This window comes from Centruroides sculpturatus, unplaced genomic scaffold (genome assembly GCF_000671375.1).
Source record: "Centruroides sculpturatus isolate CEXI.00-Female unplaced genomic scaffold, Cexi_2.0 scaffold451, whole genome shotgun sequence".
Classification (NCBI taxonomy): domain Eukaryota; kingdom Metazoa; phylum Arthropoda; class Arachnida; order Scorpiones; family Buthidae; genus Centruroides; species Centruroides sculpturatus.
In genome coordinates, this window is record NW_019384669.1 from 328,430 (window position 1) to 348,658 (window position 20,229).

A 20,229-nucleotide genomic window follows, 5' to 3' on the forward strand; every position below is an offset into this window, starting at 1 on the left:
TGCCTGGACCGCATTTAATCAGAGACAAAGCTTTTATTCGTATTCTTTATTTTCTATGCATTTCGGGTGCAATATTTTCTTTAATTTGCACCCCTCTTCAGGATTTTTACATTTCTATAAATTTGGTAAATTTAATTATTACATCGGTAAATTACTACAATAGTTATACAATGGTTAACTAACCTGTTTTAAGTTTTAGATCGACATCTGCCCAGTGTTGATGTTATGTCCCCTAAGGCATTTTTAGACCGTTTCCCCCTCTTTTCCCTTTCCCTTTAGCTCCTCCCATTTCCTCCCACGCGTCGTCTACCTCCATTCCATCATTTAGGTTTATGGTTTTGTTTTTATTAATGATTTCGAAGGCTCTTTGAATTTTCTTAGATAAATATCTTTTTCTTTATGAATAATTACTACATTTTGTTAAGCAATGACCAAACTGCTACAGGATAACAAATACTCTATGAAGTAGCAATTTGCATGAAAAGGTTATCAATGCTATCTAAAACAGCCATGTGATGAATTAGTATTGAACATTACATTGGTAACTCAGAATCATCTTCAACTTCAAATGAAGAATTAGACTCTGAAGTCCACTTGGACAAAAATGGAATATTCAAATGCAAAGCAATGCCACTTAAGCATGGAAAAACCAGTAAACGTACAAATAAGAACATTTCAACAAAGCTTTTTAGAGTTAAAAGTGGAAGAATATAAACACTCATTAAAATTGACTATAGAAGAAGCCATTCTGAGCCTGGATTCACAAACACCTTGTATCCTAAGTTACAAGGAAATTCATCGTAAGTTGCCAGATGCAAAAATTCTCATATTCATAAAGCACATTGTAAGCTATGATATTGTAAAAACTCTCACAACTACTACAATATCTAAGAGTTCTCATAAGTCTAGGTACTTGTGGTCAAGTATTTGGTTCTATCAACAGATAATCAAGTCAATCATTTTTTCTGATTATTTCTTCTAAACTTTTTTGATTCAAAACTTCTAAGATGTTATCAAATGACAAAAAACTGATAGAATTCTAATGGTGGAATAAAACTGTTTATAAAATGCCATCCAATAAATCTGATTCATTATAATTTCATGTTATTTTCTTTTTACAAAAAAAACCATTAGTTTATCAATTCCTTTAAACTTTTTCAATATTTCTATTAATATAACTACAAGTATGAATTTTAGATAGATTTCATTCTACACCTAAATCATTTACATTTTTAGATATCATCTATTATACATATAAATAATTAATGTAAAAGTAACTAATTCCTATCCCTTTTAATTCTAAAGAATAGCTACCTTTCCAGTGTTGATTCAGGAGGTTTCTGACTTTGATACCAAGGAAGACAATGGTATTTATTACACAGTAACAGATACTGGCTGACAGATAAGAGGATAGCCTCTTTTGTGCTGGCAAGTGCAAAGTTTGCCTGTTTGCAACTTTGCAACCGTTAGGTGCAAGGATCTCCTCTTTTGTACCTAACAAGTGCAAGGATTGCTTCTCTCTAGCTCTGCCTCAATTCTATCATGATATGACAAAGTTACACAATGTCTAGTTAACTTACTACTTCCCATATCCTAACATCCCCCACTACTCATTTTGTTATGGCTTTTCCATATCATGACACTCAAGGAATAAACTGCATTTATGCAGTGTCAAGTACAATTATAGATATGGTTAGCAAAACATTGCAAATCGAGTCAACTGATCTTAAAATTTACTGTTAATTGTTACTTTAACTTAGTAGACCATGATGAAAAAAAAAGCCCCAGCATCTGAAGAGGCTAGATGATAAATTGGGTTCCAAAGGTTATCTGTGTTCTATTGAAGTGTGTTATATCAAGTCACTGCTATAGTGTCTTTATCATATATTTTTTTTTATATACTTTCAACTCAAAATTAGAATAATGTTGATTTTCAACTTTATTATATTAATTTTATTAATTCTATTTTGCTGTTATTTTTTTGATATTTTATTTATCTATCTTTCTCAGAAATGTTATATCAGATTTCATTCTTTTTAAAACATTTTATTTCTACAATATTCTATACTATAAATTAGTTCTTTATTATTTTTTTTCTAAATTTACTTAAAAATAGAATATTCTATTTATAGAAACTTTTTAACACAGTTTACAGTGATTCAAAACTCTTATTTATTTATTTTACACAATAGGAAAAAGCTATGTAACAATACAAGTTCTTCTTAATATATATATATATATAATAAAGGTTTAAAAATAAACAAAATAAAAAATAAATACAAATAACAAGAATAAATTAATAAACAAAGCTCTAACTGTATTTCAAAAATATATAAACCAAAACTGCCACCTTTTTTTGAAAATAATGCTAGGTAAATATTACCAATAAAGACAATAAAAAAACAATTGTAGCCTTTTAATCAGTCACAATTACAAAAATACAATTAAAATGTAGCAGGGTCTACCTTCCACTGTTGCCATTTTTCCACCCAAAACTGTAAAAATTGTCTTGTCCATCCAAATATTTTTCATTTTTGTAATTTTTTTTAAAAGAATTCTTGCAAGAATCTGACATTGAAATAACTGAAAGCAATTTTTTAAATTCTTTGGCAAAGAGCCATCAACTCCACTATGTTTTAACTGTGTCCCTGAGGTTGTGAAGGATGTATAAAAAGATTACAAATGAAGACAACTGCAAAATAACTGTAATATTTTGAATAATAATGCTGATTGTCAATAAATTATTAATATAACTTGAACTAAAACTAGACAATACAATTCAAACTAATCATTTAAAAATAAGTTTGAAAATTAAAAATGATAAAAAAAATCTATATTTAAAAATCATACAATTCTGAATAAAAGATTAATATTTTCTTAAGAATTCTTAGAAAAATTATTTGATTTTTACGTTATGTCCCCTAAGGCATTTTTAGACCGTTTCCCCCTCTTTTCCCTTTCCCTTTAGCTCCTCCCATTTCCTCCCACGCGTCGTCTACCTCCATTCCATCATTTAGGTTTATGGTTTTGTTTTTATTAATGATTTCGAAGTGCTCTTTGAATTTTCTTAGATAAATATCTTTTTCTTTATGAATAATTACTACATTTTGTTAAGCAATGACCAAACTGCTACAGGATAACAAATACTCTATGAAGTAGCAATTTGCATGAAAAGGTTATCAATGCTATCTAAAACAGCCATGTGATGAATTAGTATTGAACATTACATTGGTAACTCAGAATCATCTTCAACTTCAAATGAAGAATTAGACTCTGAAGCCCACTTGGACAAAAATGGAATATTCAAATGCAAAGCAATGCCACTTAAGCATGGAAAAACCAGTAAACGTACAAATAAGAACATTTCAACAAAGCTTTTTAGAGTTAAAAGTGGAAGAATATAAACACTCATTAAAATTGACTATAGAAGAAGCCATTCTGAGCCTGGATTCACAAACACCTTGTATCCTAAGTTACAAGGAAATTCATCGTAAGTTGCCAGATGCAAAAATTCTCATATTCATAAAGCACACTGTAAGCNTATAAGCACTACACATAAAACCAATATCCAGCAAGAAACTCCAAAATCTACATAAAAGTAAATATTTTCACCTGTGTTGAACAGTCATCATCCAGCTAAAAATGCTATTCTTTTAATAGAATCAATCTGATGAAATAATATGCCCTATAGAAAGTTTACATTAATGTAGACAATAGTGACAAAGAAGACAACAGTGACAAAATTTAGATCTAATGTTTCTAAAAGGATAGTATATATAGAGATATGAAGTAGAAATAAAGCCATTAAAATATTTACACTAAGGATTTGTTATAAATATTCTGAGCATGTAATGAGAAAATGTAAAAAATTACTGAAGGTTGGCATGCAGCAGGAATTAAAAATTAGTTATTGTCAGATGCACAGATTATCAGTTATTAAATTTAATTATTGTATTTAGATATTACACATAATTTATTTATAAACACACATACTTAAGTATATTAATCAATTTTTTATTATTGAAAAAAAATAGCAACAAACTGAACCTTAAAAGAAATTCCAGGATATTCTATTGTAAATTCTAATGTTTTTGATCAACACAGGAGATCTTCCTCAGAATTCTCTAAATTATAATGCAGAAATGGAACATTTTTAAGAATCATTTGAAAAAACATATACATTTTGATACAATATATCAAAAAATTTTTCTTTTCACACTATAAAAATATCGTCGATGTACTTTCTGTATATGATAATATTAGGAAGGAAAGAAGGTAAGACTGTTTTTTCTAATAACCTAATGACCATCTCACAAAGATCTCCCAACAAGGAACTGCCCATCAATACACCTCTTTTTTGTATGTACATTTTGAAATTATATTGAAAAAAAGGAGGAATAGCATAATATATGTGCTAGTTGTAAAATATATTTGTGATGTGCTGGTTCATTGTCTATACTTAACAAAAAATCTCTAAGTGTGCAAAAACATGGTTGTAAGTGTATTGTTGGTTATAAAGAAATAAAAAAATCTAACATTGTTATATACACACTTTGCATCACTTGGAGCTGCTGCAATTCATTGATAAGCTGATCAAGGTTACTAATGGAGAAGCTGTATGCTTTTAAATGTTCTTTGAGTAAATCAACTATACATTGTTCTAATAGCCTAGTAAGCTATTTAGCCTTATCGACAATAGGTCTTATGGTGTTCCCTGGTTTGTGGATCTTTGCAAACGCAAAAGTTTAGGGATATCTGGGGAAGTCATAAGAGTCCTGCTAATTTTTTTGGCACATGCTGTATGTGTGAAATTAACAACGCATTTATGTAATTTCTCAATGTAATTATCTTGAATCTAGACACCCACAATTGCCGTAAATAATCGGGCTACAATTTGGAAATATTAATTATGAATTACAAATAAATTTGGCACTATAGGGAGGTGTTAGGTGCCATCTCATATTAAATTTAATAATTATAATATTTAATTAATTAATTTAGATTAAACTGGAGGAAAAGAATCATCCCGAAGTGGGACTCGAACCCACAACTCCTGCTTACTGTGTGGATGCATTGCCAGTTATGCTATATAGACCTTCAGTCCATCTCCTCTTCTAGTACATATAAGCCTAATGTATAACCATAGAAAGTTAATATGATGCCAAATGGGGATCTGTGCCCTTGGCCAGAAACATTCACTTAAGGCACTCAGTTGGCCATTGCATACACCGGCAAGGCACAGATATACAAATATAAAAATCTACCAAAACCCGGCAAATATAAACATAATTCTAAATTAATTAATTGAATATTATAATTATTAAATTTAATACGAGATGGCACCTAACACCTCCCCTCTAGTGCCAAATTTATTTGTAATTCATAATTAATATTTCCAAATTATTAGACCGGTTATTTACAGCAATTTTGGGTGTCTATTTTCTAAGCATCAGGTTTCAGTAGATATTTATATCTGTATACCTTGAGTCTGTTTGCAGCAGGTATCCCTGATATAATGGTTTATAAGGGCTTTATACCTCTCCTCTTTTAACAAAACCATCAATTTACTTTTATCAGCTTTTAGCATGACAATATGATTGTCCAACATCCATTTTTTTTGCTCTCCTGCAGAAGTTTCCATGGGATTTCTTCCTGGCTCATCTCCTTAGAGGATTTTATCTTGAAAGTTGCTTTCCATTAATAAAGTTCTTTTTGGCAATCATCCATGCCGACGATGAGCTTCTCAATATTTGGCACGATATCTTCATGGTAGCAATACCTTGGTTTGGGTGCAAATACGAGTCCATATTTGAAGGTGTCGAGGAGAAAGGATGGGGCAATATGTTATGAGTGAATAAATCACAACATATCGGCAATAAATCAATTGTGAGTGAAATTGTACAACCATATTTTGTTGTTGTTTCTTGAGGATCCAATCTAATTTCTTGCAGTATTTGTGTGTGAGATTTTTTTCTAACTTTTCTTGTAGGTATATAACTCGTTTATTCTCATACACAAGTAAATTCGGATCCTTGTCAAAAAGAACGTCTTTAAATTTATTAATAAAACACACCTTTAATAATCCAGCTAATAAAAATTAGTAATATAATAACGTTTTCGATCGTTTCTTAACGATCTTCTTCAGTTACCATAACATAGAATAAAATCTAACACAAAAAAGAACGTAAATATGAAATTAAAATATAAATAACAGAAAAGTAAATAAAAATAAATGAAAAATAAAAATTAATCCGAAAAAACGTCCCTTAACAAATAAAAATAAATAAAGTCATTAATTCTTGTAAAAGGATCGCTATGCGGTAGGTAAAGAGTCCGCATCTCTATGGTTGATACAACCAGTTTTCTTGTGTGCCTTAAAGATCTCTAATTTCTCCACACATTTCACTGTATGTAAATTTGTCGTAGGTTTAATAATTTTCACCTGATCCCAATGGACTTGAATGTCGTGTTGCGTTGCGTAAGACGATAGAACAGTGTTGTCAAGTTTCTTATTAATCGTATATTTATGCTCTTTGATACGTTGTTGCAATTTGCGCATTGTTGTGCCTATGTAGACAAGATCTGAATTAAAATGCTGATAGTGTAATGGTATAGAATAGATTCCTGATGCCGATTTCCAGTCATAACACTTCTTATCGTTTCTTAATAGCTTGAAAACTGTAGGATTGCGTCGATATACTACACTGAAATCATTAGCCTTGGCCGTTTCTTTATGTATTTGTCTCAAAAACGGGAAATAATTTAAAACCATCTTTTGTCTACGGTCTACTGTTATTATTATTAATTTTTATTAGCTGGATTATTAAAGGTGTGTTTTATTAATAGTATATTTATCCAGTTCGTTCTTTAAATTTAATTAAGTTCCCCAGTTTAAACTCCAGAATGCTACACAAATATTCTGTTTGATGCATTTCTTCAAAGTTTTGTAAGCATATGCTTAAAATAAATAAAATTTAAAAAATTTTTTTAATTAATTCAAATATGAGTTAGTTATTTTTAAAATTACTAATTCATATTTGAATTAGTTAAAATCTAATCACAAAACCATTTCAGTATCCAGTAAATCATGGAAGATGAAACACATCACAAATGTTTTTAAAATACACCTAATTCCAGCTTCAGGTTGAAATTGTTTCTAATTGGAATGCATCGAATAGAATATTTGTGTAGTGTTCAAATTTGAACAGTCCAGTTAAAGACAAGCACTGACCTATCCAAACTCCCAGGAGTGTATAAGGTTCCATTAAGAGATGAAAAGTTCGGAAGGGATCTAATCTATGTCAGTGACACTAAAAGTTCATTAGAACAGAGGATCAGGAACACAAATATGGTAAAGCATTAAAAAATTACCAATGTCCTATCTAGGTTTGCCTCAAAAGACAATATAGAGGCAAATTTAAATCAGGGTCAGCTCATCAAATCCTTTACAAATTGGAACCACATTAGACTTTTAGAGTTCATTGAAATATTTAAAGCCAAAACCTCCAATTGCATAAACTCTACAAATGAGATACAACTGTCATAAAGCATGGAAAGCATGTATGTAACATTGTTATAACCTGGATAGATCAGTTCATGTCTCTAATGGTTTGTTTAAATTTGAACTTCTTCTTCTTCTTCGTGCCATATCAGATTTCTGACGTCGGCGACACCCAGCGCAGATTAGTAAGTAGTTAATAATACGCCAAGGTGTTACTAGGGAAGGTTAGTACCCAGAGTGGTTTCCCGTTGCCTTCTCTGGGGCTAAATTTGAACATTACACAAATATTCTATTTGATGCATTTCAATTAGAAACAAATCTGAAGCTGGAATTAGGTGTATTCCAAAAACATTTGTGATGTGTTACATCTTCCATGATTAACTGGATGCTGTAGTAGTTCTGTGATTAGATGTTAATACATTTTCAGTAATAATGAAGTAAGTATATTTTTTGAATTAGTTAAAATCTAATCACAAAACCATTTCAGTATCCAGTAAATCATGGAAGATGAAACACATCACAAATGTTTTTAAAATACACCTAATTCCAGCTTCAGGTTGAAATTGTTTCTAATTGGAATGCATCGAATAGAATATTTGTGTAGTGTTCAAATTTGAACAGTCCAGTTAAAGACAAGCACTGACCTATCCAAACTCCCAGGAGTGTATAAGGTTCCATTAAGAGATGAAAAGTTCGGAAGGGATCTAATCTATGTCAGTGACACTAAAAGTTCATTAGAACAGAGGATCAGGAACACAAATATGGTAAAGCATTAAAAAATTACCAATGTCCTATCTAGGTTTGCCTCAAAAGACAATATAGAGGCAAATTTAAATCAGGGTCAGCTCATCAAATCCTTTACAAATTGGAACCACATTAGACTTTTAGAGTTCATTGAAATATTTAAAGCCAAAACCTCCAATTGCATAAACTCTACAAATGAGATACAACTGTCATAAAGCATGGAAAGCATGTATGTAACATTGTTATAACCTGGATAGATCAGTTCATGTCTCTAATGGTTTGTTTAAATTTGAACTTCTTCTTCTTCTTCGTGCCATATCAGATTTCTGACGTCGGCGACACCCAGCGCAGATTAGTAAGTAGTTAATAATACGCCAAGGTGTTACTAGGGAAGGTTAGTACCCAGAGTGGTTTCCCGTTGCCTTCTCTGGGGCTAAATTTGAACATTACACAAATATTCTATTTGATGCATTTCAATTAGAAACAAATCTGAAGCTGGAATTAGGTGTATTCCAAAAACATTTGTGATGTGTTACATCTTCCATGATTAACTGGATGCTGTAGTAGTTCTGTGATTAGATGTTAATACATTTTCAGTAATAATGAAGTAAGTATATTTTTTGAATTAGTTAAAAGAAAAATTATTTCTTAGTCAGCAAAAATAAATATTTCACTTGAATGAAATTTATTAATAGTAAAAAAATTATTAACATAATAAAGCATTCCAAAGTGTCTGTTAAATAACTATTCCTAAATACAGTAAACTTCTGAATATTAGCAGTAATGAATGGCATTACTAATAATTAATCCAAAAATTGTGAAAAAACACTACAAACACTTTTAAGGTGATGTTAAACATGTAGTTAGCTATTCGAGGCTTCTTGGAGATATTCCATTTAAACCAAAAATGAAAGTATAGTAAGACCCTGCTTAACACGGGAGGCGTTCCTAGACGATAAAGTGCTAAATGAAACAGCGTTAAACAAGGTCATTTTAACATAGAGTAAATAGGGATAGGGGAACATGCAACCTAAAATAAAATAATTTTTACTTTAATTTTAAGTTATTTTTATATTAATTTGTATAATAATATATGTTAAAAAAACCATAAACATANCTTTTTTTTTTTTTTTTTTTGCAATAACGTCGTAAAGTTTTATTTGTTGCTTTTTTCTTTTCCTTAAGCAAATGTTGATTCCTTAAGCAAGAGATCACATCCAAAATGCCTCATTTTACTTTTGCACTCCTTTCAAAATCTGGATCATTAGCTACAATTTAATCAACGATTTCGGTTATCATTACCAAACTTTTACTAAGGAAATCTGTACAGAATTTGTGTGTGTTCTTCGTTTTCAGAATCACTATTTTCCAGTTCTATACGAATTCCTTGTTCTGCCAGTTCTTGAAGGTTGTCGTTGATAAGACTCTCACCAGAAACCTGGGGTAACTCCTCAATATCCTGTTTGTCTATAACTCTTAGTCTCTGCTGTATTGATTAGATTGAGTTTGATCAACCTAATGATACAGCAATAGGCTCTTCTCGTCAAGAATCCATAACTTCTTCCACACTTTGTTCGTGCATTTATCAGTTAATTCTTGCCAAGCAAAGTCGATATATAACATCATGATGTTATATTTTTTCCCAAAATTGCACCAAAAAACATAGATTTAAAGAAAGAACACCTTTTTGCCACCTTTTTCTGATTGATCCATGTTCGCAAATAATCGTATTATGTACAAATCAATGAAATGCCACAATAATTTAAATTGGCATAAATTTTGAGCTTTTTTTAGGCTTCGAGCAGATCGTATTATATCAAATCAGCATTAAGTGAGGCAGCATTAAGCGGGATCTCACTGTACAGTTATAGTTAATGAGAAGTCTGACGAACTAAGTAATTATGGATAAAATGTGATTTTTCACACTAACTACACATACAACATCATAGAGAAAAACAAAAAAGTTTGTAATAAATATGGACAAAATTTGCAAAAAAATTTAACAAAAAAACACAATTTTTCTTCAATTTTTGCAAATTACATTAATATTTAATATTGATCTTATTGATATAAGATCAATAATAAAATTCACTATATGAAAATAAATTCAAAAAATAATAATTAACATATTTTTTCAAATATAAATTATTATAATCCCCATTGGTAAAATGAACATTCCCAATGACTTTCTGTACAGCTGATCAGTTTGATGAACAATTAAACTAGAACAGTTCTAATTGACTTTACCCACAGACTTCCACAGATAATCTACAACGTGGTTAATCCACCCACGAATAATCAGGAGTTGACTGTATAACACACATTTTAAATCAGATATAGCCATTTGGGATGGCAAGGACAGTGTTTTCCACACTAACAATCTTCTGCCTTTCACTTGTTATCCATTACCACTGCCGGGATGGCAGTGGTAATGGATTCAAATTTAAAAATATCATCATAAAAAAAATGTTGCAAGCAGTTGACCACTAAACGAAACAGAAAAACAGATTCAATACTAGACTATAGAAACAGACAAACATACATAAATTAAAGAATAAAATTCAATACTTGTTTTTGTTAGTCTTTTCTTTTTTTTTTTTTAATTGAGTATTGTCATCAATACACTGTATTACAATATTTTCCAGCTCCATTCTGCCACTGACCTTTACAAATTCTGCAAATTCTGTTACTTAATCAGATACACTGGTACCTTGATATACGTCTGCTTTAGAATACATCTAATTCGGAATACATCCTGTTTGGACTAAACAAATTTTGCTCGGTATATGATTTAATTCAATTATACATGCCATCTATGAACAAGTATCGGTGTATTAGACTATCGGTGTATTAGACCAGACTAGACGTTCACAGTGCCACGATTTATAACTTTGTTAAATTTCTTCTGATTTTAATTTGTAAGTAAAATTTTATTATTTTTATTAATCATGAATTGCAAAAAGGCAAAAGAAAAATAAAAAAATGACTAGAATCACAATGGAACTGAAAAAAAGAGATTGTTGAGAAATATGAAGGTGGCATGCGTGTACGAGATTTAACTGTTGCATACTGTATTCGGAGAACGACAATATCGACAATCAGGAAAAATAAAGATTATTATTAAATCTGCTAACACTGAGAAAGGTGTTAAATCAATTTCTAAACAGAGATCGAAGACATAGATCATGTTAAGAAATTGCTTTTGCTTTCGATAACTGAAAAACAGTGTGCTAGAGACAGCGTATCGGAAGCAATTATTTGCAAGAAAGCTAAAAAGAGGCATGCTAATCTCATGAAAAATCAAGCAGGAACTAGCCAGGAAAGCGAGGTGTTTAAAGCCAGCCATTTTTTTTACATGAGAACAAATTAATCATCTTTACATTACTTCTTATGGGAAAGGTTGTTTGGTATACATCCTATTCGGTATAAGTCCAAACACCAGGAACAGATTAAGGTCATATACCAAGGTTCCACTGTATTATGCCACAGAATATGTTACAATAAAAATCTAAATTTTTCATATTTGACATAAATACTTTTATTTTATTAAGTTTTCTTACATAATTTAACAATCATATAAAAAAAAGTAGTTAAACCTACAGTGGAATCTCATTATGACTTTTGATGATTAACAAACTTTTAAATTTCCCCAGCCAAACCTCTTAAGGAATCCACAATAAAATTCAGTTTTGTAAACATATTTATAACAAACTTTCAGTTATATTCCATTTCTGCAATTTTCAGTTCACTACAACTTCTTTCCCTAACTGTCTTTCTACTGATTAAGAGAGAGGAATGAGCTTGAAAATAACTAGAGAGGTTGAGGCACAAGTTCAAACATTAAACGTGTACGGGTAGCAGAAGTACACGTTACACGTTTCAAGTCCAAGTAAAAATCGTTGAGGCACACGTTCATAACATCACGTGAACATCGCGCATTGACTCACGGGAAATAAGTTGAAAAAAATGGCGGAAGCAAAATAAATCATAATTTTAACCCCAAACACAAAAAAATGAAGACGTTTAAGCCGATCGTGTACCCACCAAGCTACACGTAGCAAACGCCATTATCGACGGTCCAGAACTGCCAGATGGCGGCGCTCACCCGTTACCCGTACACGTTTTGGGCTAAATACGTGCGCCTCAACCTCTCTAATAACAAGTTAAAAGTGTACTAACCTCAATAATAACTATAAGTTGTCATAGATACAGGGGTAAGGATGGCCATTTATGCATTTTTTAATTTTATTTACCTTATTCTTCACGAGGGTAAAATAGCATCAAGAGACATCTGGGAGAGGGCTATGTCACCAGGCTCCCATTAGTCCTCTCTGGCATAGAAAACAAAAGTGTACAAAGAATATGACTCAGAAGAGTGAATTAAATTGATTTCAGAACTGAACTACTTTATTTACATGAAACAGATTAAAAATCAATATAAGTAACATATACAATTCTTTATTTTATATACAGACTTCATATTTAGCTATTTTGTTGTTTTTGTTTGCATACAGCAACACATGGGTGATCTGCTAAGCAGTGATGCTTCCCAAAGGACTTTCTTTCTATGAGAAACTGATCCCTATTTATTTTAGGTGTTAGAAACATGAAAAAAATTCAGAAAATTTCACTTTGCCATCCAATGATGAGTTGCAAACCCACACCAATTACCAGTGTTCAGTGTTTTTATCCACTCAACCAGTGGTAGGCTATTTAGCTATTTATATACATTTTCCACCACATTAAACTTTCAATGTAACAAACACTTTTGGAGTCCCCTCAAATTCATTATTCCATTGTATTTATATTTGAAGTATACAATATTGTTGTAGAACACAAGTGAATTGTAACTAATTTAAAACATTAACTACTGTACATTAGCAAAAGTATTGTCAACCAATCAGAAAGAACAGATTTTTATTTTTTCAAAACAATTAATCAATAGATGCTATAAAGCTTTCTGCTTCAGATCTGCTACAATTAAAAAAATGTTACACACTCTGTTACATATGGCAACACTGATTGTCATGGTTAAATTATCAATGATTTGCTTATGGCTTGCTTATGACATATAAAGAGCTGCCTTACCAATATGGTAGCTCTTTGCATAATAATGTGTTGTTAGTGATTGTGGGATATTGCATTTTTACAGTAATCTACAAACCCATACCCCGTGTTTCTTTATGCAGCAAGAGTGTAGCGAAATGACATCACGAGCAGTGCTGACCAATTAGAAACCAGTTTCAGTGTGTTTGCTGTAAAGCGCTTCTCGAGCACTGCATAAAGAAACGCGAGGATCTACTCAAGCTATCAGTCATGGTGATTCATACTCAGAAATTTCTGGCTAAATCTCTAGAAATTTTTTGTTTCAAGAGTTAATTTTCAATTTTATTTTTTTGTATTAAATATACTTTTTATATTATATTCATGTATATAAATATATTTTCTTATAATTAATTAATATACTGGTACTTCACAATTGACACTGAGATGCACCCATAACACTTTCCTTACTTAGGCCAAGACAACACTAGCATAAAAACAGGTTAAAACCCCTCGCTGTAAAAGCTTTTAATCACGTGACCATGATATTTTACACCTGAGTAGGTCATAAAACCAGCATAAAAGCGAGTTGAGCAGTGTTCAACTTTCAACGTGAATACAGCCGTAAAACGATATCATCCACCAATCAGAAGTCAGTGAAATCTAGGTCATTGTGACACAGTGCAAAAATGGCAGAAAACGAGCTTTAGTGTACATTCTCTCATGGCTACTCTAGAATAGATCTGGAAAGATTTATCAAAAACATCCGAAAGTAGTTGTGTATCTACGACAAGAGATATCCCAATTATAATAATGAATGCCTAAAACACGCAATATGGACGGCCAAAGGAAAATATTTCAATTTAGACAAGTATATAATAAAAAAGCTAAGCTTATAAGTGCTGTATATTATCTTAATAATATGATAATAAAAGTTAATATATGAAAGTAGAGATATTATTTTTACTACATTTGTAATTATAGTACAGAAAAAACTCATAAAATATATTCATTTTCTTTATATCGACATATCACATATACAACCGTAACTTTGATAGGACCGTCACCATAAAAACTTCACTAGCTACAATCCAAGTACAAATGCAAATAGGTCACGTGATTAAAAATTTTTACAGCGAGGATTTTTATACCCATTTTTACATTAATGGAGTCTTGTCCTTAATTCAGCATTATTTATTCTAAATTACAAATGTTTTTGGTCAAATTTAGAGGCCTTCCTAACTTGAGGAAGGTCTCTAAATTATTTTCATAAAGGATTTTTTGAAAAAATATCCTTTATTTTATTACAGACTAAATAAATTTTTCTAGAATTTTGCTATTATCCTGAAATTAATCAATAGGACTTTTAAAAAGTGTTTATTGAATCATTCATAACAAGTGAAAATTTGGTACGAATCTATACGTCCAAATTACTAGTATCAAACTAGGCTTGTAAGTCATTGCTGTTTGAGCAAAAAAAGAAAAGCAAAAAGAAGTGACTTTTAGCTAAGATATTCTTCTCCAAAATTAATTCTATTTTTAGAGGTTTCAACTGCTGTGAGGAGGAATTTCATAATCAATGTATTATATGTATGTAATTAGTTTTGCTAGGGCATCAACCATGTACCCTAACTATTTACATCAATGAACAATAGTGTTTTAGCAAAAATCTTACATAACAAACATTTTAAATTCATCATTTTAAAGAGGAAAACATCAATTTTAAATATTGTTTTAAGAAACTATTATATTTTTACAAGTCATTCAAACATTACAGGAGACAAATCTTAAAAATCATATTTTTGAAGGATCACTGGTCACTAGTCATTATTGGAGTCCCTGTTATTTTTGTTGTTTTGTATAGCCACAGCTTAGCCAAAAATACAAATTTTTTTAATAAAACTGTGAAAAAGTTTGAATAGTTTTTTAATTCAATTAGCAATTGCTTGCATACTTTATTGATGAATTAAAATATTTGGAAAAATTGCAAAACTTTAATTTAGTACATTCATAAATGATCAAATCACAGAATCAAATAGTAATAGAATTTGATAGCATTAAGAGAATATGTATTATGATAAGTATATATCTCAATGTATCTTAAATATATATCATATATTTAACTTAAATGTAGCAATATTTAATAGAACCTAAAAAGGTTTTGTTAAAAAAATGTTACCTGTCCAGCAGTAAGAAAAAAAAAAACCTTTTTATCTAAAGCATAGTGACGCTTTTTTACAGACTCATCATACATGAGACATTGGACATGACAGGAATAAAATTAGAGTTTATTGGAGTAAGTGCTACGAAAATGCATTTTGGGTGTCATACTCCTCGTCAGTTCATATTTCTTAGGTTTCCTAATATTATAAGTATGCTAGATTACAATATTACAAAGGAATTTTTTTACAAAATAAACACAGCACAATTATTGTTTACATTTACCTATATTTTGTAGACATTTTTAGTTGTACTATTTCTAACATTTATTTTGTAAAAACAATTCCTTTGTAATATTGTAAGCTAGCATACTTATAACATTAGGAAAACTAAGATATACAAACTGATGAGGGGTATGACATCCAAAATGCATTTTCGTAACACTTATTCCAATAAAGTCTAATTTTATTCCTGTTGTCTCCAACATCTCATGTATGATAAGTCCTTAAAATAAAGCGATGCTGTGCTTCAGACCTTTCAATAGGTCACGTTTCTTTATGCAGTACTGCTCAATCACTACACAGCAAAGCATTTCTAAATTTAGCAAGGGATTTGCTGCAAGGGATTGCTGCAGCAAAGATAAAGCAGCTTTTATGTCCGCTACATGTGTAAAACAAAATGGACGCTTGTGTATATAATACAATATTATGCTGTAAAAATAAAAAAGTCAAAGTGACTATTGCTAAAAATATTATGGAAAGATTAAGAAGGATTAAATTTAGACTCTGAAAGTTATCTAAAGAATAAGAAAATACTATATTTTAAATATAATTATCTCTCCTATCTCTTTACTTTGCTCAGATTTTTGGAAAGAGAAATGCTCAATTCTTTAAATCTCTTTATTTAAATATTGTAGTTCTTTAACTAAAACACTATTTTCGGCTGTAACTGGAATTAAAGAATAGAATTATGACACAGTATTTAGCTCAAATGGAAAGCATTTCTAAACTATAATATAGCAACATGTAGCAATATCTGCTCATAATGTCATTTTCACTACATTCTCACTACATAAAAAAAACGCAGCCATACTGATATTAAACAAAACAAGAAGTTACATTATCAAGCTTTTTACCTATTTCACAATTTGGAAAAAACACTAAATAGTATAAGTCTATAATTCATTCTCTTTCACACATCAGCATTGGATAAAATAGTTTTCAGACCAGTTTAATCCAATCCCAATTTTATTTGCTTAATTAATCCAATCCCAATTTTATTTGCTTAATTAATCCAATCCCAATTTTATTTGCTTAATTAATCCAATGCCAATTTTATTAGTTTAATCCAATCCCAACTGCTTTTTTAGTGTTTCTTCCGAATTTATGACATTTTTATCTTAGTTATTGCTGTGATTTTGTTTTTCATCAATATATAATATACAATTGTAATTATATCACCACCAGAAAAATTTTCAACATCTTTTGCACATTGAGATGAACGAGAGCCTTAAAATAAGTCACTTCTGCCGTGGCCTCCTCGGACTATTTTATCCAATTCCAAAGCAGGCAAGAACAAATTATGAAGAAACTTGTGCTTTTTTAATGTTTCTTCTAAATTTTGGCATTTTTTGCTACAATTATGACCCTTGTTTTATATTTTTCATCACTATACTTTTCTTCTAAGTTCACATTTTAATAAAAATTAAGCAATTTTTTTTTTGTTTGAACATACAGTACAACCAAATATATTTTGCAATTAAATTGAATAATTAACAATAATAATCAAGTTTACATCATTAAAAAGACAATAAAAATATCTTTTAATAAGAGATTAGCCCAAGAATTCCAAACTTTTCCGACTGTTGACCCCTTCAAAAATTCCTTAACCTTTTATCAGCCACCCTCTTTGATAAATAAATCTGATGAACCAGTATTAATCCACACTCCGTTTCCATTGAAAGATCTAATTAGTGTGCAAATTTACATCATCCTGAATATCATATACATAACTCATTGGACTAATATTTTTTAATGAGCTGTTTTCAATTGACCTCTGAAAGTTCTATTTAAGCACCTGAGAGTCAATATAGACAATTTTGAGATCCCTGGAATAGACAAATGATATGACAAATACCATTTAATAGCCAAAATACCTTTTTTTTTTTCATCAAGGGCTGTTAAAAAGGGAGAAATTTTAGTACACTACTCAAACTAAACATGTATTATTTTCAAAATGTCAAGATAAACAAAATCCAGAACAATTATCAGATGCACAAATGCAAGAATGAATAAATCTGAAGTTAAAATTTATAATAGAATCTCCTTCATCCAAAAAGTACAATCAGTGATAAAAAGGCAAAGGATTTTGACAGATCTAAGTAAGCAATTCTCTTTTAAAAAAAATTCTAAGAATATTTTGGAAATGACAAAAAATATAAATGAAAAACATTTTATATTTATAACAAATTTAAATTTTTCAATTTTTATAAGACAAAGAACCCAGAAATCAATATAAAATTTTTTAAATACTTTAATATCAATTTTTTTTATTAAAAGGTAGTAAATCGAAAAATGTTTATCACCAAAATTCAAGATAATTATCTAAATTTTTTAATTAAAAAACTAACTTATGTATAGAAACGTGTCATTCGAGCTAAAATGCATATCTTTAAATATTTTAAATGCAACAGACAATAACAATAACAAGCCAAATCTATTATAAACACACATTTCAACAAAAACTTACCATTACTTGATTTTAAATCCCGATGTATGAGCGAAATAGGTGCTTCAGAATGTAAATAATTCATCCCGTGCGCTATCTGTATGGCCCAGTTGACAAGTATATCCGGTGGTATCTTCCTTCCGCTAAGAACTCTGTTAAGTGGGCCACCCCTGGCATATTCCATCACCAAACATAGATTCGGTTCTTGGAGACACACACCCTTCAACGCCACGATATTGGGATGGTTTAGAAGCCAAAACAATTTGGCCTCCTGTCTGACGTTCTCCGTTGTCACACTGATGTCCTCGTCGGGATCCTGTCGGGCCGCCTTCACCGCCACCTCCTGGTTTCTCCAGTAACCCCGGTACACCTTGCCGAAGCCTCCGACACCGATCACCTCTTCCAGTTCCAATTCCGCAAACGCAATTTCGAACGGCCTGTCCTCATCGCCAACGGGTTCCACCTTGTCCACATCTTGCTGCGTGACAAAATTGCTGGGAAAGATACCGACCTTATCACCGATTTTACCCGTCCACCAACCGTCGTCGCCCGAAATTTTCGCATCTTTTGACAAAACCTCCACCTGTTCTCCCCTTCGTAGAGACAACTCGTCTTCGCCTGTGGCTTCATAATCATAAATAGCCGTCCACCTGTCCTCACGACACCCGGACTGTACAGATTCCATGGAATAATCAATTAAAGCATTTCTGACGTCACTTCAGACTCCTAAAAGGTATCTTAATCCAAATAGGAGCATCTCCTAACCATCTCGGGGTTAGGCCTAACATCTCAACTACATCACCGCCCAATAAAACATAATATACAATTATTATCCCCTCTCATCGTGTTAGTTTATAACGTATTTTCAAAACGTAATCTTCTTTTCCGTACATTTTCCCATCTTTTACCTTTATTACTTCTTGGTTAAAATCAAATCTCAGACACCTAAACAACGGAGGTCCGCCATCTTTGGTACTTTGACCTGCAGACGATCATTGGGTGTGACGTCAGGCCAATGGGTTGAAATATTTGCAGTTATTTATCAAAATATTTATTTTTTTAAACCTTTTCGCTCTTGAAATTTTATTAAAAACGTCTCCGAACATATTTTTGTCGCCATTTTTTCTTCCCGTCCGCTATTAATTTTTCATTAAAAGTTCGTCTGATGGAGGCGCGTTACATATTAATTCGTTTGATAAATAAAAGATGGAATTTTAAAATTTAAAACTTTAATCCTTTAATAAACTTTAAACATTTTAAATTTATTTTCCGGTGTATAACGCAACGAGAAAATTATAATTTTTTTTAATTTGTCTGCATTACACCGTTTAATAATTTTATAAATATGCACTTAAATTTTAAAAAATTCTAATTAAAAAAAAAAACNTTTTAAATTACAAATATAAAATGAAACTGCATGCAATGCCAAAAACTGCAAATATACATATTAAATTAAAATTGTATATAGTTAAACCAATTTCTAACATTGGAGAAATATCTTTGAACAACCGTGGTGCGTCTGCTGGCTGGGTCTTGATCCCAATCTTGGTTGCAAGCTATTTGAGTATTGGGTATCACATGGTCTGGAATAGGCACACACTATCTTTGAACAGTACAAGATTATAAAAGAAATTTTATATTTAAATATTTACAGAAATTTTGAACATTAATATAATAAAAATAATGGTTTGTAAATACAACTAATGTTTAAAATATATATCCAGCAAGGAAGGATTTCAACTTCATATTTATTGTATGTCAGGAAAAAAGTAAATACTTTGGGGGACGATTCCTAACAATGAAAGGAGTAAAATGATTCACGAGGGCACAAATGGTTTCTGAGAAAAATGAGTCTCCAGACCTAATTCTGCCAGACTGCTGCATATGGGCCAAATGAACAATGAGGCATACCTAGAGAAGGTATACTCTTATACTCTTGTGATCAACTCATTGTATGATAATAAATGTCACAGTTATCAAAGATAGCTGTGACATTTGTTTGTCTTTAAAAAATTAAACACACTTAAAGTAAACAAAGTCTACTATAGCATGCT

At 30.9% G+C, this 20,229-nt stretch overlaps 1 protein-coding gene across 2 annotated transcripts in view; it reads right to left on the reverse strand.

Moving 5' to 3' along the window:
• LOC111626678 (mitogen-activated protein kinase kinase kinase 9-like) overlaps positions 1–19,153 on the reverse strand; it is a 98,288-nt gene extending 79,135 nt beyond the window's left edge. For both annotated transcript variants that reach the window (XM_023370156.1, XM_023370157.1), the window contains exon 1: positions 18,197–19,153. In XM_023370156.1, coding sequence (XP_023225924.1) covers positions 18,197–18,860 — 664 coding nt within the window. In that variant the 5' untranslated portion in view covers positions 18,861–19,153. The remainder of the gene's footprint in view (positions 1–18,196) is intronic.
• Positions 19,154–20,229: the final 1,076 nt, after the last annotated feature.